Below are 16,688 nucleotides of genomic sequence, written 5' to 3' on the forward strand. Positions count from 1 at the left end.
ACATATTAACATACACTTTGCCATGTTCAAAGGATAGTTCTGAATGAGCCAAGACAAGAATATTAATTTGACATGTAAAGTTTAAAGGTTGAAGTCTTACTTTCTGTTGCTGTTTCAGGCAGAGAAGCCATCCCCCCTGTTGAGTGAACACAAGTCACACACTTAGACACTCCGAAATATAATCATTATATTGAAGAGAAGACAGGCATCTCTTGGGCCGATGTCTCCAACACTCTGCAACTCACACCAAAACAATCTAGACTGGTAAATATCACCACAGGAAAGAGGAAAAATGTGTATTTTTTGATTTTGGGGTGAACTTTCCCTTTAAATCTATTTAATTATCTATTTAATTAAAGAGTATGGGAGCTGGAGTTTGATCTTACATTGGTTCCCTGCTGGTGCTGGTGTGTTATTAACTGGGGTGGCCTGGCTGGTGCCACGGCGATGGGAGCGGAAGAGGCTGCTGATCGACGCCATCCGACTAAAACCCGACCCTGAACCAGGAGGAGAAGGAGAGCGATGGGAAACAAAATGAGTTACTCTCTCACATGAGCATTTATGTCAGAGATGAAACTCTACATGTTATTTTTATTTGGACGGAGGTTGGTATTGTACCTCCACTTGATGCAGGAGCAGGAGCTGGAGTTGGAGCAGGAGTTGGAGCTGGATTCGGGTTGACTGGGACTGGATTTGGGGTTCGCATAGGGGTAGGGGTCGGGGCCGGTTCAGGGGCAGCCTGGATCTGACTGGACCGGCTCCAGAGAGACTGAGACTCTCTGCGGCTGGGAGTGGGGCTGGATCTGGGGCTTGGTCTCCGGTTGCTTTCCCTCACTGTAGGAACACATATAAGATGTTACATCAAAGTTGACGCTTAACAAATTTATTAGTTACTTATCCCAAAAAAACTGCTAAGCAGCTGAGCTAATGAACAAAATGTCCTCTTCAGCTCTGCAACGTGAGGTATCGACATTTACAACGTAAAACTAGCCCAGTTTTCCATCTTTGCTGAGCAACACGTTTGTGTGAAAGGAATTAAAAACCTGTCCAAACATAAGCCTGTTGACTGAAGGCTATTAACTGAAGTTTTATGGTATATACAGAACTATTTCTTGCAGTAGGAAGTCACAGCCACATGATAAACAGGAAGTTTTGGTTTTAAAATCAGAGACAAAGCAAACTGCACCTACCTGTGTCTCTTTCCTCTCTCCTCTGTCTGTCCCGGGGTCTGGGTGAGCTCGTGTGTCCTCTGTCTGCCACAAGGAAGAAGCAGCATATTTTAAAACATGCACACACACATTTTTACCGCTCCGTCTAGTCCCACACTGCAGGTTGGAGATTAATTTCCTCACCTCGTGGTGTGTCTCTGCTCCTCACATCTTGACTTTTAAAGCCTATACCTGAATAATAAAATGTGACATTTAACAAGGACTGCATATTGAATCATTTTTGATATTGTAACACGTCAGTGTACATTACCGTGTCCTCGTCTGTCTGTACTCCGTGACCCGACTGAGATGCTGGGTGTGGAGGCTGTGAGGTATGACAGAAATAATGTATCCATTACATCAATGTATCAAGAAAATGATAAAACTACTGGCCAGACGTCCTGTTCAACTTAAATTAAATCACATTTCTGCTCCTACACATGATCATTGCATTAAGGAAGTAAAAGAATATAAAACTTGAGGAGCTGAGATTTTCTCTCATGGGCATGATCAAAATATTTCAGAAAATATGGAACTCTTCGATGGAATATATTGACCTGCTAAACATGGCACCAGGCACAGAAAAGGATTGAAAATCTATTTTATTTATTCATTTTTATTTTAAACATAAAAAATGTAGACAAGACTCACCTGCCGGACGGCTGTTTGTGTTGCGAGAACCCAGACCAGAAAACACTGCACAAAAGAGGAAATCAGAATTTTAAATCACGACTTTCAGGAGTCCTCCGATATGTATTATTTAGATTGAAAATCCAAACTCACATTTAAAAATCCCTCCTTTCTGTCCTGAGTTTCGACTGGCTGCATAAAGAAAAGAGGAAATCATGTCAAACATGATGACACAACTTTAATTTTGTTATGCACATGCTGAAAAGAAGAATGTTTGGCACTTACAGTCTCCCAAAGTGAACAGAGTTGTGTCGTTGACTGAAAGAGAACAGACGATACGATAAAGATCAAACATTTAAAGAGATAAAAGGTAGGACAAAACAAGATAACACTCTTGGTACGAACCTTGTTTGGTGATTTTGCCCAGCTCCTGGTTGCACAGGTCCTCCACTCGGTCCCTGAGGTCCAGGATGGCGTCTCGTGCAGGCTCGAAGGAAGCTTCTGAATTGACCACCACAGTGGGCAGCTCGCCACACTCCAGAGGGCTGCACATGGACTCGTACATCTGAAGGAAAGCATGGTGGCATAGCTGAGATTTACATACCAAAGACACACACACACACACACACACACACACAAACACACACACACACACACACACACACACACACACACACACACACACACACACACACAGTGTTCCCAAATATTTTCATGGACAAATTTAAAATGACTGTTCAATGTTTTCTATAGAAATATCCCAAATTAAAAAAAAAAAAAAAGTCAATTTTTGTTACATTTTTGATAAAAAAAATTGCAACAAATCAAACTCCCCAAAAATTTAAGGAATAAAACAGTTTGCCAATCACCAAAAATGTTTTAAAAAAGGAAGAAGAAAAAATGTTTTTTTAAAGCTCGGCATTTTTCAGACACATCAGATTTCAAGCTCCGTTCAAACATAATTTCAGCAGCCCACATAATGAGTTTAAGGAAATTTGAAAATCAACCAACGATAATTTTTTGTTTTTACACTTTCTTGCTGTGACAAATGGTGTCATTTCTGGTGATTTTTAAAGAAGATGTACCTTCAAAAATGTGAGAAAAACAAATTACCCCCAAATTTTCAGATTTCTTTTTCTTTTTTCAACAAAAAGAAGAACATTTTTTAAAAGAAAACATGCTTTCCAAACTTGCAGGCCTGCAATTGTTTACATATCAGTTATGTTACATTAACATAATTTAATTTAATAAACACATCACATTTCCATAATTTTTCCAAAACTTTCAATGATTTTTACTAGTTCTATGACTTTTCCAGGACTAGAACATGTGATCGTGAAATTGAACTTTTCAAGGTTTCCATGACCGTGGGAACCCTAAACACAGCTTACCTCCAGATAATGGATGTGGTCCTCACAGCGCGCCAGATCTTTCATCTCCGTCTCCCTCTTCTTCAGCTCCTTGATCTCGGCCTCCAGGCTGTCGGTGACCTCCTGAGCCTGGCCCATCTTCTCCAGGCTGGCCTGATCCAGCACCTCCTCCAGCAGCTCCTGCAGACGCCCCACGGAGCGCTGCAGCTCTGATAGCGCCTCCTCCATGTCATCATGCACCATGTCTGAAGAACGCTGACAGAGGCACAACAAGGTGATCACGTCTCAGTGTGCCAAAATACAAATACAGTTGGTAACTGTGAAATTACTGCAGATGGTTACAGGGTTCCCACACATTTTCATGGACAACATTTCAAACATGACTTTTCAAGAACCCTTAATAACATTTAATTACCATTCTCAATGTACAACATGAACAGAACTGTACGGTATACTTTACTCCAGATGTCAATTATTGTATGAAAACTAAACAGTAACCTTTTCCGGTCTCTGACAGTGGATGAAGTACTGGAAAGCCATACATGAGTAAAAGTACAGATATCTTACCAGAAAATGAGTTTGGTAGAAGTTAAAGTCACCTATTAAAATATTACTTAAGTAAAAGTGGTATTTTCTGTACTTTAGTATAAAAGTAATTTTATGATATTAAATTCACTAATAAATTGAAAGTAAAAGTACAAGGAAAATCAATCTTCCCTCCCTTCCTTCAATCATCTGTCCCTTCCTCCCTTCCTGTCCTGTTTTGCAGGAAGTAACTAAAATGCTTTGGGGAAATATAGAGGAGTAAAAGTATACATTTAATTCAGGAAATATAGAAGAGTAAAAGTAAGAGTTGACAGTACTGTAAGGAGGTATAATTACTTTGTTACATTACATCAGTGATCTCTAATAGCTGGTTGTTTTTGACATTATGTGGAAGGTTATCTACAGGAGAGTTTACATAACATCTTTACACACAACAAAATTCTTTGACTATTTGCAAAACATTTTTTTACTAATTCAATGACTTTTCCAGGTCTGAAAAATGAGGTCCAGGTTTTCCAGGACAGTGGAAACATGGTTTTCATTTTGAGAAAAAGTGCACTTGACATGTATTTTAGGGACATTAAATTGTGATCTGACAGGCAGTTCAGCTGACACATATCATATTTTAATATTTTGTGTTACTTTTATTATTATACACATATTTCTCTGTTGTTAGTTTATTACTACTTTTTTATTTTTGTCTTGGTCTGGGTCTGGATTTGTAGTATTTGTCATGTCCTTTCTTGGTGTTGTACTATTTCTATTTTACTTACTAATGTTAATGTTTCACCTCTACTGGATTAACCAAATATCACTTTTTTTTTAATCTGTTCTGTTTGAAAAAAAAAAAAATCAATGTACAGATTGCGGGAAAATAGTGCACTTGCAGTGCAACTAACCAACCTTCATCAACTCCATCATCTTCTTCATGTCTTTCAGCTCCTGCTCTCTGTCTTTCAGCCTCTGCTGGTTCTCAGTCTGCAGCTCGGACATCACTTTCTGTAACGGGACACATAAGGACATCAACACATCTTTCTCACACAAGCGCGAGGAAACAGCTGTGTGCATGTGACACAGACACAGAGAAGGTGAAGCGTCATGAATGGACAGGAATGTAGTTAGGAATGTCTTCAGCCTGGCTGGAGCCACAGCGAGACACAAAAGGAGAGACGACACCCTCACACACATAGAAACTCATCACACTGAACAATGGACAGATAGCAGGAGGGGAGATCTGTACATTCACAGTAAACAGGTGTTCTTTATTTTTTAATTCAGGGCTCCCACACATTTTCATGGACAAAACTTCAAAAACCTTTGAATGTCTTAATGATCTTAAAGATCTTTTAAAATATTTTACACAAATTGAGGCCTGTTGTGCAGCATCCATTCTCACCTGTTTCTCCAGGCGCTCAGCCTTGGTGGACACACACTCGTGACCTTTGTGCAGGTTACTGGTGCATAGCCAGCAGACGAACATCTTACACTGACGACAGTAGAACTCCTGCAGGTACTTGTGCTGGGTGCAGATCTTCTCTGCCAGATTGCTTGTGGGTGCGATGAGCTCGTGCTGCTTCAGAGACTTCTTGGTCGTGTGGGGCTTCAGGTGGGCCTGACAGAATGAGCTCATGCACACCAGGCAGCTTTTCACTGCTGCTCGCTGCTCGTCTTTGCACATGTCACACGGCACAGCTGAGGAGGAGAGCTTCTTTTTGGATTTGGATGAGGAGGTGACCCCTCGGGCGCTTCGCATAGATTCACGCACGTCAGCCTTGAGGGCCCCTTTGCGGAGCTGCTCCACAGCCTCGGCCAGCATGGTGTTCCTGGACAGGGAGGGTTTGGGGCAGAAGGTCTGGCGGCATTGGGGGCAGCTGTAAACCCCCTTAGGGTCGTCCTTGCTCCAGTAGTCCTTGATGCAGGCCATGCAGTAGCTGTGGCCACAGGGGATGGTGACCGGATCATTTGGGAGATCCAGACACACGGGGCAGTTAAACTGCTCCTCAGTCCACAGTGAAGCACTCATGCTCACACCTGAGACAACACAGAACAGAGAGAGGGTCAGACACTCGGAGATGTCCAAAATCCAGAGCAGAACAGTGAAACAGAGAGATCCAGAGATGAACAGAGGTAGGTTTTTCCTGGACTGACAGGAGGAAAAAGCTGCCTCTCATGTGAGAGCAGGGATAGGTGAGCTGGGCGGGGCCAGAGCCACCAGGCAGGTCGAGCGGGGAAAACGGGTGTCGGTGGAAAACGGCTAAACGCCAAGAGAGTAAAGGTGTGAATGGACAGATCTTTTAATCATTTAACCAAACCAGTGGTGTATTCAGTATTCAGATCTTTTACCACATTTAAGAATGTTCAGTTACAAGCACACTGTAAAATCTGACAGGTTGATCTTACTTTTTAAAAAATCTAGGCAACCAATTGTCTTAAAGGACACAGCAAATTTGCGACCCTAGCCAAGATTTCCCTGATGCCGCCTGCCACCCATTTAGTGGTTTTTAAATTCAAATTATTTGTATTATTATCTTTATTATGATGACAATTTGCATTTGTATTTATCTGATTTGTTGCAAAAAAAGTTAAGCTATCAACAAATCAACACAAATAAAAAACTTATCTAATGACATAATAATAAATTGTGAACATTAAACAGTATGTGCATATGTGAAAATTCTTTTTTCAGTACCCTGAATGGATTTTATCTTTTTATTTTCTCTTACTCTACTGCTCTCCACACATTATGTTCTGGCTGTGATGATCACTCACTAATGAATACATTACAGATGCTACAGAACGACCATTGACATCAGATTTTTGGATCACTTTTTGACCTTATGTTCAGCTTGTCTGAATGCATAATTCTTCTGCTGATGTCGCCTATATTACGATGTGGAGCAGGTTTAACTGTACATAAAGTTAGGTAGCTCAGCCCAGTGGTTTGTAACAAAAGGGTCAGGCCCCCCGCAGAGTCACAAGATAAATCGGAGGAGTTGTGAGATGATTAATAAGCTTGAAGAAAAGAAATGGTTGCCCAGCATAAATTTTGAATTTATTTCTTGGAATAAATCTTTGTTAATCTTATCTCTTTGGGCCTTGACTGCTCTGTGTGTGTGTGTGTGTGTGTGTGTGTGTGTGTGTGTGCGCGTGTGTGCACTTTGATTGCTGCAGATTTTGCACTAATGACACCATCTCCTTGAGTTTTCAGTCATTTTGCAACAAATTCCAGGTTGAGGGTGCAGAATAACCAAAAGCCCTTTTCCCAATTTCTGTCTGAGCGTTTGAAACTGAGAGCATAAAGAGGTCCAGAGGACGTACTGAGTATGTTATGTGAAAGACAGTTAGAAAATGAATATGCTTATTTGGTGTCCATACTACCCCTACTCTCTAATTTCTAACAAAGACCGTAATCTCAAATCCAAATGAGTAAAAAGCAGAAACTGACCGAGCTTCTGCATTTAAGTCATATTTCCTGTCAATCTAGAATATACTCTCAGTACAAACTGTCACTGGGTGGCAGTGTAACACCTCTGTTTTCTAGCCACAGCTGATTTTTCAGTGAATTTATTGCCCTCTGTAAATTTAAAAAAGGCTTAGAGCAGTGATCCTTAACTTACATCCCTTTCTAATTAACAATGAACATAAACTGACTCACATTTTTTGTGTTCTTTGAATTTAAATAAGGTGCCAGAATGCATTTTAAAAAGCATCAAAATAGAGCTTGTTTATATAAAAAAAACACACCTACATACTGACCGGTGCAGGCTCAGTGTTGGGAAGGTTACTTTTGAAGTACAATAAGTTACAGATTACTTGTTACAAGGGTTAGCAATATACTGGTTTTGTTTACTAACTGGACCCTGGCTTTCTGTTATTTTGCAAAAATGCCCCTTTTGCACAGCAAAACTGAGTATCCCTGGTTTGGATAAATTCATGCTAATGATGCTACTGTTTAGCCAAAGAGTGTTAAATTGTCAAGAGAGTTGCTTTTCCACAGCCAATCCAAAAATAAGCAGCTGAACAAAACAACTGTGATGATATAATATGGTAAATCTGCTACTTATTACATATATATGATAATATTGTTGCCACCTAAAATGACACAAGTTAATGAACCAAAAGCAAAACAATAAGAGAGGGTATGGTCTCCTCAACGGTTTTAAAAGCAAAGACGGAAGTACATGACGGTGAAACCTCTTGTACCTCCCGCTACTCCTCAGCCGATGGCTATCGGAGTTACGTTAGGTCTGTTTAGCTGACTTTGAATCATTTATAAGTCGTTTTTAAGGTTGATCACATGTCAGATAAAACCGTAAAACGTCCAGGAGTTGGGGTCGGGGTGCTGGTAACAGACTCAACCCACCCAGGCTGTGTTCTCCTTGGGAAACGGAGGAGCGCGATGGGCAGAGGGACGTACCAGCTGCCCGGCGGCCACCTGGAGTTTGGGTAGGAAACCTCTGCATCTAACGTAGCAAAACCCCATTCACAAATCTGACGCTGCTTCGCCGCGCATAACCTCATTTGTGACGCAAGCACGGCCGTTTATGAATGTGCAACACTGGCCTTCATTCATACAAGACGGTAACATCTATTCCTGTGACAAAACACAAACTGTACTCCATTCACCGTCATCTCTGTCATTAGGAGCGAAATTACAATGAAATAAAAATCTCTGAGCCAATTATAATTATGCCGAAATATTCCAGAGTGATCATCAAATAAGAAGACATGCTCCTCAATACAACTGTTCCACGTGCCTGCCAAATAAATGTGCACAAATACTAATCTGATATATTTAAAATGGGATTTTGTTTAAGGTAGTCAGGATTCCCACAGTCATGTAAAACCTGGAAAAGTCATGGAACTAGTGAAAAGATCATTGAAAGTTGTGGAATAAAAAGGTGAAATGTGTTATGTATAATAAATCAAATTACATTAATATAATACATAATACTATCTATCTATATATATATATATATATATATATATATATATATATATATATATACATAATAAAATCCAAATAAAAAAATATTTTTTTTATATTATTTTGACGGTGAATTTCTTTTTATGAAAAACTTTTTTAAAAAAAACACAACTTTTTTTTCCCTTTATAGCCCCTCCTCCCAAGAAAACAGGCTTGGAAGGTATGTTTTGTTTTTTTGTTTTTTTTTTACAGGAAACTTAAAAATATGGGGCGATTTTTTTGTTTGTTTTTCTTAAATTTTTCTTTAAAAATGCCAAAAATGACACAATTTTCTCACACCTAGGAACTGTAAAAATAGAAATTATTATTGAATTTTCAACTTTCAACCTTCATTAAAAACAGTCAGTTATTTTAAAGTATAATGGTTCAGCTAGTTGAGGATTGGAGGGACTGTATTATGATCCTCAATGTGCTGTTCATTCAACATGCATATGATGACTTGAAGTGGATGTAACACTTATTTTTATGTCCCTGACAGAGAGACGTGGGAGGAGTGTGCTCACAGAGAGGTGCTGGAGGAAGCTGGGGTGCGTCTGGTGAACGTCTGCTTTGCGTCAGTGGTGAATTCCATCAGACTGGAGGAGCAGTACCACTATGTCACCATAATCATGCAAGGAGAACTGGACAGGAAGCAGTCAGGAGAGCCGGAGAACCTGGAGCCAGAGAAGAACGAGGGTATGTGAAATGAGCCGACTGTTTTTCACCAGTTTAAAATGGAATAGATTCATACCCACCAGAGCAGCTGATAATACATGATTCTCTTCCTCCCAGGTTGGACGTGGACGCAGTGGGACCAGTTTCCTCCAGAGGAGCAGCTCTTCTTGCCGCTCGCCTGTCTGAGACAACAAGGCTTCAAGCCGTTCAGGAACACATTAACAAGCACTGAAAGTTAACTTTGACACTGTTACACTGACTACTAAAAGCATAAAACAGACATACTGTACCTCTTTAAAACACATCAGTGGTTGGTTTACATGTACTTTTTTCCTCAAATGTGTTTTTCTGTTGTGCTACATACTTTTTTTTTTGCCAAAATTATCAACTGTCATTACACAAGTAGTACAAGGAATTCATGACATACAGATTGTCAAATCTTTCAAGCAAATAATACAACAAATAAAGTGCAATTTACATCACAAATGTTTTAAAGGTCCCATATTGTAATAAGACAAATTCCCATGTATTTTTTGTTATACCACTTATAACACTGTGAAACTATCAAAAAGCTCAATCAAAAAATGCATACAAGCCGTATTCAGAAACTATGCCTTTAAACAAGACGAACTTGAATTTGTGATGTCACCACTGTACTATATGAATGCCGAAACACTTGTGGGCATATGTGGGAGACCAGGGCTGCGTTCAGCCCCGACAAAATGTAGCAAAACGTTAATTTAAACAGAAGCATGATGCATGCATTGAACACCCTGTTGTGGTACGCAGGCAAACTGCCTTTTCTTACGGCGGGGTTAATAAATTAATCTGTAAGGGTTTTATTAGCCAGGGGAACATGTACTCACCAGAGCATGTGCAAAATGTAAACAAAACATGTAAGTACAATGAATAAAGATCTACACATATGTATTTATACACACATCACTACTGATTAGGTAACACATCTAACACATCCACCAAACGGGAAAACATACCTCAAAGCATGTTGCACACCGTTTCACATGTGGTTCAATACGGAAACTGTATCAAAACTGTGGAAAACATTTTGTGATTGAACGTGCTCCAGGAATCGCTGAGTAATCAGAGCAGTCTGAGCTTTTTCGAGAGGGGCTCTTAAAGAGACAGGTGCTAAAACGGAGCGTGAATACAGGTATATTCAGGCAGACAGTATGAGAAAAATAGTGCTTTTTTAACAGAAAATTATGTAAACATGATCTAATAGAAACACAAAATATAAGTATGAACCTGAAAATGAGAATAATATGGGACCTTTAAACACATACCAACTCAAGAAAAATTAGACATATTTATAAGATTTTATTCTTTTTTTTTAAAGTAGTTCTTGGTGCCAGATAATGTTGCTTTGGTCATGACTTTAAAGTGATAGTAAAATGAATTTTTATGGACCAACTATTTTCTGGCGAATGACATTTGTTGAAGTTTATGAACAGAAGTGAACATTTTGGATAAAATACACTTTACAACAGTTTTAACCAAGGATGTTTTACATTTGCTCATAACTTATCAACAAAACTTTCTGCCTAAAACGAGGATAAGAAAACATTTTTGTTTTGTGACACTGACTTACAGCCTGAACTTCACACTGTACTTGCGCCGTACACAGAGGATGACTGGAGCTGAAGGCAGCTTTGATCAGTTTCCCACGTGCACTTTTTTCCACCTCACATCAGGTTGGCGCTGGTGACACCCGCTGCTAACAGCAGGGTCCACAGGGTCGCAGCAGCGGTTGCCACGGCACCACTAAAGGTCTTGTCGTGGGCGTAAGTGATGATATGCAGGGCTCCGCTGTAGGCCTCCTCACAGGTTGGCTGGATCTGATCCTCAGGAAGCTTGAAGCCGAATTCCCCTTTGTCTCTCAGCTCAAAGGTGAAGGAGAAGGGGATCCCCTGCATCCGAGCCCAGTCCCTGGATGAACCAGAGTTGGCGTCTGTAGGAGAAGATTACACATTGTACTGTTTTAATCCTGGAGCCCTACTGCTAACATGGCTAAAAGTGATGAATCTGTGACCAGCAGTGATGTGCCGACTTACACAACACATCAGGAGAGGTTCCTACAGTGTAGTTCATCCCGTGGACGCTCCTAATGGCGTCTGCTGCACCCAAACCCACCTTCATCTGCATCACCGGACATAAGCTTTTGTCAAACATTGACTGATAACATCAACACCAGCTCGATGACTATATGACTGGGAGGCACCTGGCAGCAGTTTTACGAGGCGAGACATGCACATTTTCTGGAGCTTCATCAGTATTAATGACGTGAATTGACGCTCCTTCCACATGACTGGGTGCTGTGGCGGACATAAACGTCTGGCATAATGAGCAGAAAATGAGGCTCAGCTGTCACACACACATGATGCCGTCTTTGATATGGAGCACAGACACTGTGGTGGGGGAGTGTGAAACATTTTGGCACCAAGGCACAACAGTGAAATATGTTAGATGAAGATTTGTGGAGTGCTTCAACCCACTGTTGTTTACAGATTATTCTGAGAAATACAAACATTATTGAACTGTTTAAAGGTTCAGTCTGTGACTTTAGAAAAAAAAATACCTGTTTGTCATATTTTCTGAAATAGTCATGATATCCTTTACACCTGCAGCAAAGGGCTGCAGGGTGGAACTGAACCAGCAACTGCTGCAGCAAGGACATAGCAGAAGGTACATTTAGAGCTGCTTAATTAATTTTCTGTATTAGATACACTTTTCAGTCTGTCTAACATGTTATAGTGGCTCTCGCTATAGTTTTAGAGTCACAATTTTCATAAACTAATCCCGCTTCAGTTTCATTCATTTGTGACTCCTAACTGAAAACCTCATCAGATCATCCGTGAGGGTCTGATGTGAGTCCCGCCAAGCCAAAGAAGCATGGAGTCGTTTGTGGGCGGGCCGACTTCTCTCTGCTAAAGTCATGCAAAAGCCACAGAGACAGGAGGACATAATACTGTTTTGCATAATTCCCTCTGGTTTGTGGCTCCAGTGGGTTATTACCTGCATCAGCCACCCTCCAATCAGCAGGCAGCCATTCGTTTCCCGCTATCAAAGCCTCACAGCTTACTCCTGTTTGGTTCTGTCTTGGCAGATGAGGACTGACCGCTCTCAGAGTGCGTTAATGACATCTGTTGTGCTGTCACGTGTGCGGCCTTAATGCTTTTTGCCACGCACTATTCAAATGTGCTGTATATCCAACAAATGATATTAAACCCCAAACCTTGATTCACGTGAGATTCAAAGTGTTTTTTTCACAGATCGTTTCATTTTCTGTGGGTTTATGTGACCTGCATGAGCTCGGTTTCTATGGCAATATGTGAGTATGCTCGTTATTAATGTAGAAGCATGCAGTGATAATCAGGCTATAAAGATGCACATACACTTTCATCCTGATTTGTGGTGTGTTATTATTATGCCAAACATTGTGCATGCATGTTCATTCTCAGAAATGTGTGAAACATGCATCACTGTGTCTGCGGATGTAAATACCAGCTCATCGTAGTTGGAGGCGGTGAAGTTGGGGTGTCCATAGGGAACCAGGAGCAGCTGGCCGTAGGAGTGGATGGTGAGGAAACACAGGAAGTCTTCCTTCCGGCTTCCTACAAAATAAGTTACGGCCTGGGCCTCGGGCTCGGACGCAGCTTGGCTCCCGCAGTAGATGTTTGAGCAGCAGTTGAATGATATCCCGATTGCTGTGAAAGCAGCCAAAGAAATGGAAGAATCTAAAGCTTCACATATTCAAACCTTACAAATTCAACAAGAGAGTCTCAGTATAAATGTTTGAAGCTGTATTAACAGATTTTTGGCCACTTTGGTTTGCGAAAGAGCATCATTGGACATTGAGTCCAGCCGCTTTTATCACCGTACTGTTGTGAGCTTGTTTTTGGCGCCTCAAACCACGTTTTTTTTAGTAACCCTTTAAAACAAAATGTGCGATGATGAGACAGCTTCAGGAACATCTTGGGGAGTAAGAGGTAGTTTTCTTTGTATGATACCTACTTACCCACGATTATCAACACAGCAAGTTGTATAAATAAAGAGATGGAGACTCACTGCCCCAGTTGGCTTCAAAGTTGCGGTTGAGATCAGTGCCATGACAGGTGCACCCTGCAGGTCCTGGCGACCTGTTTTTCCTCCATAGTCGAGTCTGTGGGTCAAGATGTTGAGGCAGGTAAATCAGCTGGTTCTGGTTGTTCTATCAATTTTAGTCAGAACTAAAATATACACCCTTCACTGCTGCCATGGATTGCAGATGACATAATTTTTCCATTCATCTTATTTTGAAAATGAGATGATTATCTACTTGGGTCATGTTGAGCACCCCAAATCAATTTATTCGCTGATTAAATTGTGGCTCATTGTAACTTAACTGCTGTTTCTTTAATAAGCTATCGTTCTCTTATATCCTGCTCATCTGTGGCTCGAGAGCTTCAGGCAAAACTCAGAAACCCTAGAAAAGCAATCTGATTCAGAAAAAAATCCATCAAACACAAGCACATACTGTGTTGTTCTTCCAGGAGTAGATGTAGCCGTCCATGTTGAGCACAGGGGTGATGTAGAAGTCCATGTTCTGCATCATCTGTTGCATTTTTGGGTCTGATTTGTACGCCTGCAGGATCTAATTTGAGAAAAACGTATAGGCCAGATTGATATACAGTGGTGGAATGAAGCTCAGTACATCTAATCAAGTACTGTACCTAAGCACAAATTTGAGGTACTATTTTTTTACTTGAATGTTTTCTTTTCATGCCACTCTATACTTAAATAAATATGGTACTTTTTACTTCACTACATCTAACTGGATACTTTAGTTACTTTACAAATAAAAAAAAATTGAATATAAACATAACAAGAGCTTAAAAAGTTTGTTTCTACAAACAACATAACATACCGAAAACTTGATACAAGAACACCTGCAATGATTAGTTGATGAATCAGTCGACTGACAGAAAATTAATTACAAAAAAAAATTAAATACAATTGGTTTTGATAAATGTTTAAGGTTTTTTTGTGATTTTTGAAAATAATTTTGAGTTTTTTGGGTATTTTTTTCCACTATTTTCTATGATTTAAAATCTTTTTTTCATTCTTTTTGAAATAACATTCAAACCTATTGGCAAGCTCACCTAGTTAGCAAGCTAACTTGCCATACCTGCAGGAGCTCGTAAGGATTTTGTTCAGTGTTTCTGTGGATTTTGTCCAATTGTACTAACTTCAGTTTGGAAACCTTAGCTTTGCTCTGAAGAAGCACAAAGAAATTTTGAAAGAAGCACGGAAGCAGCACACTGATGATGTCAGAGGGCTGTGACTGGTTAATCGCAATGTTGGTCCAGGATCACATGTGGCCCAGTAATGAGTCGTCCTTAAACTCTGAAATCAGTTAGCGTTTCAGCACATTCAGTTCCCTCATCTCTTTTTTGATTGGGTTTTTGGTTAGAAGTCTGAAATAATGTCTGAAGAGACTTCCAAGTGGCTAAATGAGACTACAATGCGAACCGCGCTGAACATGGCTTTACTGTCTTGTGCATGTGTCAAATCATGTGACCGTGGTGTAATTTATCTATAGCGATCACATTTAGGCTACAAAAATCCTAAAAGTGGTGTTCATTTGTGAAGATTATCTTGCTGAACAAAACGTGTAAGTATCATAAATGTTTGTTTACCACAGAGCTTATTTTCTGCTGTGATCCAAAATCCAATGTAAAAATCCTATAGGCTTTTTGTTGAGTGAACAAGGGTGATGCCAACACACCACACCACAGCTAAATAAAAAAGGCTTGTAAAGTCAACTAAATAATATTTTCTTTTTAATTAAAAGATAAATCATGTTTTTTAAATGACTGCATGCCTCTTACCTCTCTGACAAAGTACTGACAGAAGGCCGGGGCGATCCATTCCCTTGAGTGTATACCACAGTCCATCCAGATAGCTTTTTTTTTCTCTCCTGTATTCACGCCAATCTGGAAGACAAATTCAACGCTTCTTATAAGGCTGATAAAAAACACAAACTCAACCATCCATACACTCCAGAGTCCTTCTGGAGTCTGTGATCTGAAATCAAGAAATCTGATTTACCTTGAGCAAGCGAATAACCCTCTTCTCATAGGTCTGTCCATATTCCACAACGCTCACAACATCAGGGTAATCCGTCGCAACCTGATTCATCCAGTTAGTGATCTGTAGAGTGGAATTAACACATTATACACCAGAGTCTGTGTTTGAACCCACAAAGCAAAATGTGTGAGGGCAGTGATCAGGCTGTCTTACCTCTGGCATGGGATGATATTTGAAGTAGTCGTACTCGGCTCTGTCGCGCACACAAAAATACACGAGATAGATGAGAAGGAGCAGTTTTCTAATAATACTATGTTGTACAAAAACATCAGATTCTGAGTCCTATTAGTCTTCTATACAGTAACGCCCCCAGCTGTGCTGCGCTTGCTTTCTGTCAATTATTGGCACCAAATTGTAATTTTATGAATAAAACTCACCTCTCTACGGTAGCTGCTCCCACTGCTGAAAGCAGCACCACAAGGCTCAGTCCCACAGAGTTAAGCATTGTGAAAATAAACTCCTTGTTTGCAAGTGTAGACGACACTGACCTCAGGATGATACCAGCCTTTATAGAAGACATCCATCAGATAAAGATACACCTTTGCCTCCACAACAGACTACCGCAAGACAAACGCTATCAATTTGTTGGTTAATGATTCATCTGAGCTGAGAGCCTTTTCATCCTTTATAACAGCTTTGTGACGAATTTTTTGTGTCATTAATCACCATTAGTTGTTGTCATAAAGTCATCAGATGGTTTACAACTTGATAGTTATTTTAAAAATAGACTGGAGCCACGCCAAATAGACGGTGACAAACACTAAATAGCTGCGTAAGCCTCTTTTTGGCTGCTGCTGTCCGCCTTTTTCAATTCCATCCCAGTCTGACCTTTTGTATTTCTCAGTTGCTAACTTTTCATCACATCCTTCAGCTCCTCTGTTCTCCTAGGTGCAATAACATACCTATTAGTGGAGCAGTGATCGGCTGTGAAGTCAGGTCAGCAAATAACGGAATGTGAGAGATATTCAGTTCTGCATGTTAAAACCGTTAAAACTGTTTAAACCGCTTCCTCATCAGGAACTGACTCATCAGAAACAGGAAATAAACTGATGACTCTTTGGTCCCATCTTTTTCTTCAATTCTAAAATTTGAAAAGTAACCTACATCCTTGCCTGACAGTGGTAGTGGAATGTTTTTATAATATTA

At 40.2% G+C, this 16,688-nt stretch overlaps 3 protein-coding genes across 10 annotated transcripts in view; 1 reads left to right on the plus strand and 2 right to left on the minus strand.

Moving 5' to 3' along the window:
• The window catches only part of trim25l (tripartite motif containing 25, like), a 12,223-nt gene extending 2,842 nt beyond the window's left edge, over positions 1-9,381 (minus strand). The window contains exons 1-14 of one of the 3 annotated variants that reach the window (XM_088074614.1): positions 9,245-9,381; positions 5,151-5,785; positions 4,658-4,753; positions 3,230-3,463; positions 2,244-2,403; positions 2,124-2,156; positions 1,992-2,030; positions 1,860-1,904; positions 1,480-1,533; positions 1,353-1,394; positions 1,191-1,253; positions 619-834; positions 387-497; positions 101-136 (exon numbers count right to left, since the gene is read on the minus strand). In XM_088074614.1, the coding sequence (XP_087930740.1) occupies positions 101-136; positions 387-497; positions 619-834; positions 1,191-1,253; positions 1,353-1,394; positions 1,480-1,533; positions 1,860-1,904; positions 1,992-2,030; positions 2,124-2,156; positions 2,244-2,403; positions 3,230-3,463; positions 4,658-4,753; positions 5,151-5,777 (1,756 nt within the window). In that variant the 5' untranslated portion in view covers positions 5,778-5,785; positions 9,245-9,381. Of the gene's footprint in view, positions 1-100; positions 137-386; positions 498-618; positions 835-1,190; positions 1,254-1,352; positions 1,401-1,479; positions 1,534-1,859; positions 1,905-1,991; positions 2,031-2,123; positions 2,157-2,243; positions 2,404-3,229; positions 3,464-4,657; positions 4,754-5,150; positions 5,912-9,244 lie in introns of those variants that run through there. The other 2 variants (XM_088074613.1, XM_042513412.2) reach the window with 2 other exon arrangements.
• nudt15 (nudix (nucleoside diphosphate linked moiety X)-type motif 15) lies at positions 7,947-9,651 on the plus strand. Of its 2 annotated transcripts, XM_088074618.1 has the most exons (4): positions 7,947-8,200; positions 8,872-8,901; positions 9,220-9,416; positions 9,513-9,651. In XM_088074618.1, the coding sequence occupies exons 1-4, from the start codon at positions 8,052-8,054 to the stop codon at positions 9,632-9,634; spliced, it is 498 nt and encodes a 165-aa protein (XP_087930744.1). In that variant the 5' UTR covers positions 7,947-8,051; the 3' UTR covers positions 9,635-9,651. The 2 variants fall into 2 exon arrangements, with proteins under 2 accessions (XP_087930744.1, XP_042368769.2); XM_042512835.2 differs by lacking the exon at positions 8,872-8,901 and having other exon boundaries at positions 7,948-8,200.
• Positions 9,652-10,718: 1,067 nt separating this feature from the next.
• Positions 10,719-16,688, minus strand: part of LOC121962673 (carboxypeptidase O) — a 99,584-nt gene continuing 93,614 nt past the window's right edge. For 2 of the 5 annotated variants that reach the window (XM_088074617.1, XM_088074616.1), the window contains 8 exons: positions 15,696-15,735; positions 15,504-15,605; positions 15,284-15,388; positions 13,930-14,046; positions 13,482-13,575; positions 12,918-13,120; positions 11,468-11,552; positions 10,719-11,364 (listed from right to left, as the gene is read on the minus strand). In XM_088074617.1, coding sequence (XP_087930743.1) covers positions 11,099-11,364; positions 11,468-11,552; positions 12,918-13,120; positions 13,482-13,575; positions 13,930-14,046; positions 15,284-15,388; positions 15,504-15,605; positions 15,696-15,704 — 981 coding nt within the window. In that variant the 5' untranslated portion in view covers positions 15,705-15,735 and the 3' untranslated portion in view covers positions 10,719-11,098. Of the gene's footprint in view, positions 11,365-11,467; positions 11,553-12,917; positions 13,121-13,481; positions 13,576-13,929; positions 14,047-15,283; positions 15,389-15,503; positions 15,606-15,695; positions 15,736-15,919; positions 16,377-16,444; positions 16,546-16,688 lie in introns of those variants that run through there. The other 3 variants (XM_042512916.2, XM_042512917.2, XM_088074615.1) reach the window with 3 other exon arrangements.

This window comes from Plectropomus leopardus, chromosome 24 (genome assembly GCF_026936395.1).
Source record: "Plectropomus leopardus strain MGB_pleo_1.0 chromosome 24, ASM2693639v1, whole genome shotgun sequence".
Classification (NCBI taxonomy): Eukaryota; Metazoa; Chordata; class Actinopteri; order Perciformes; family Serranidae; genus Plectropomus; species Plectropomus leopardus.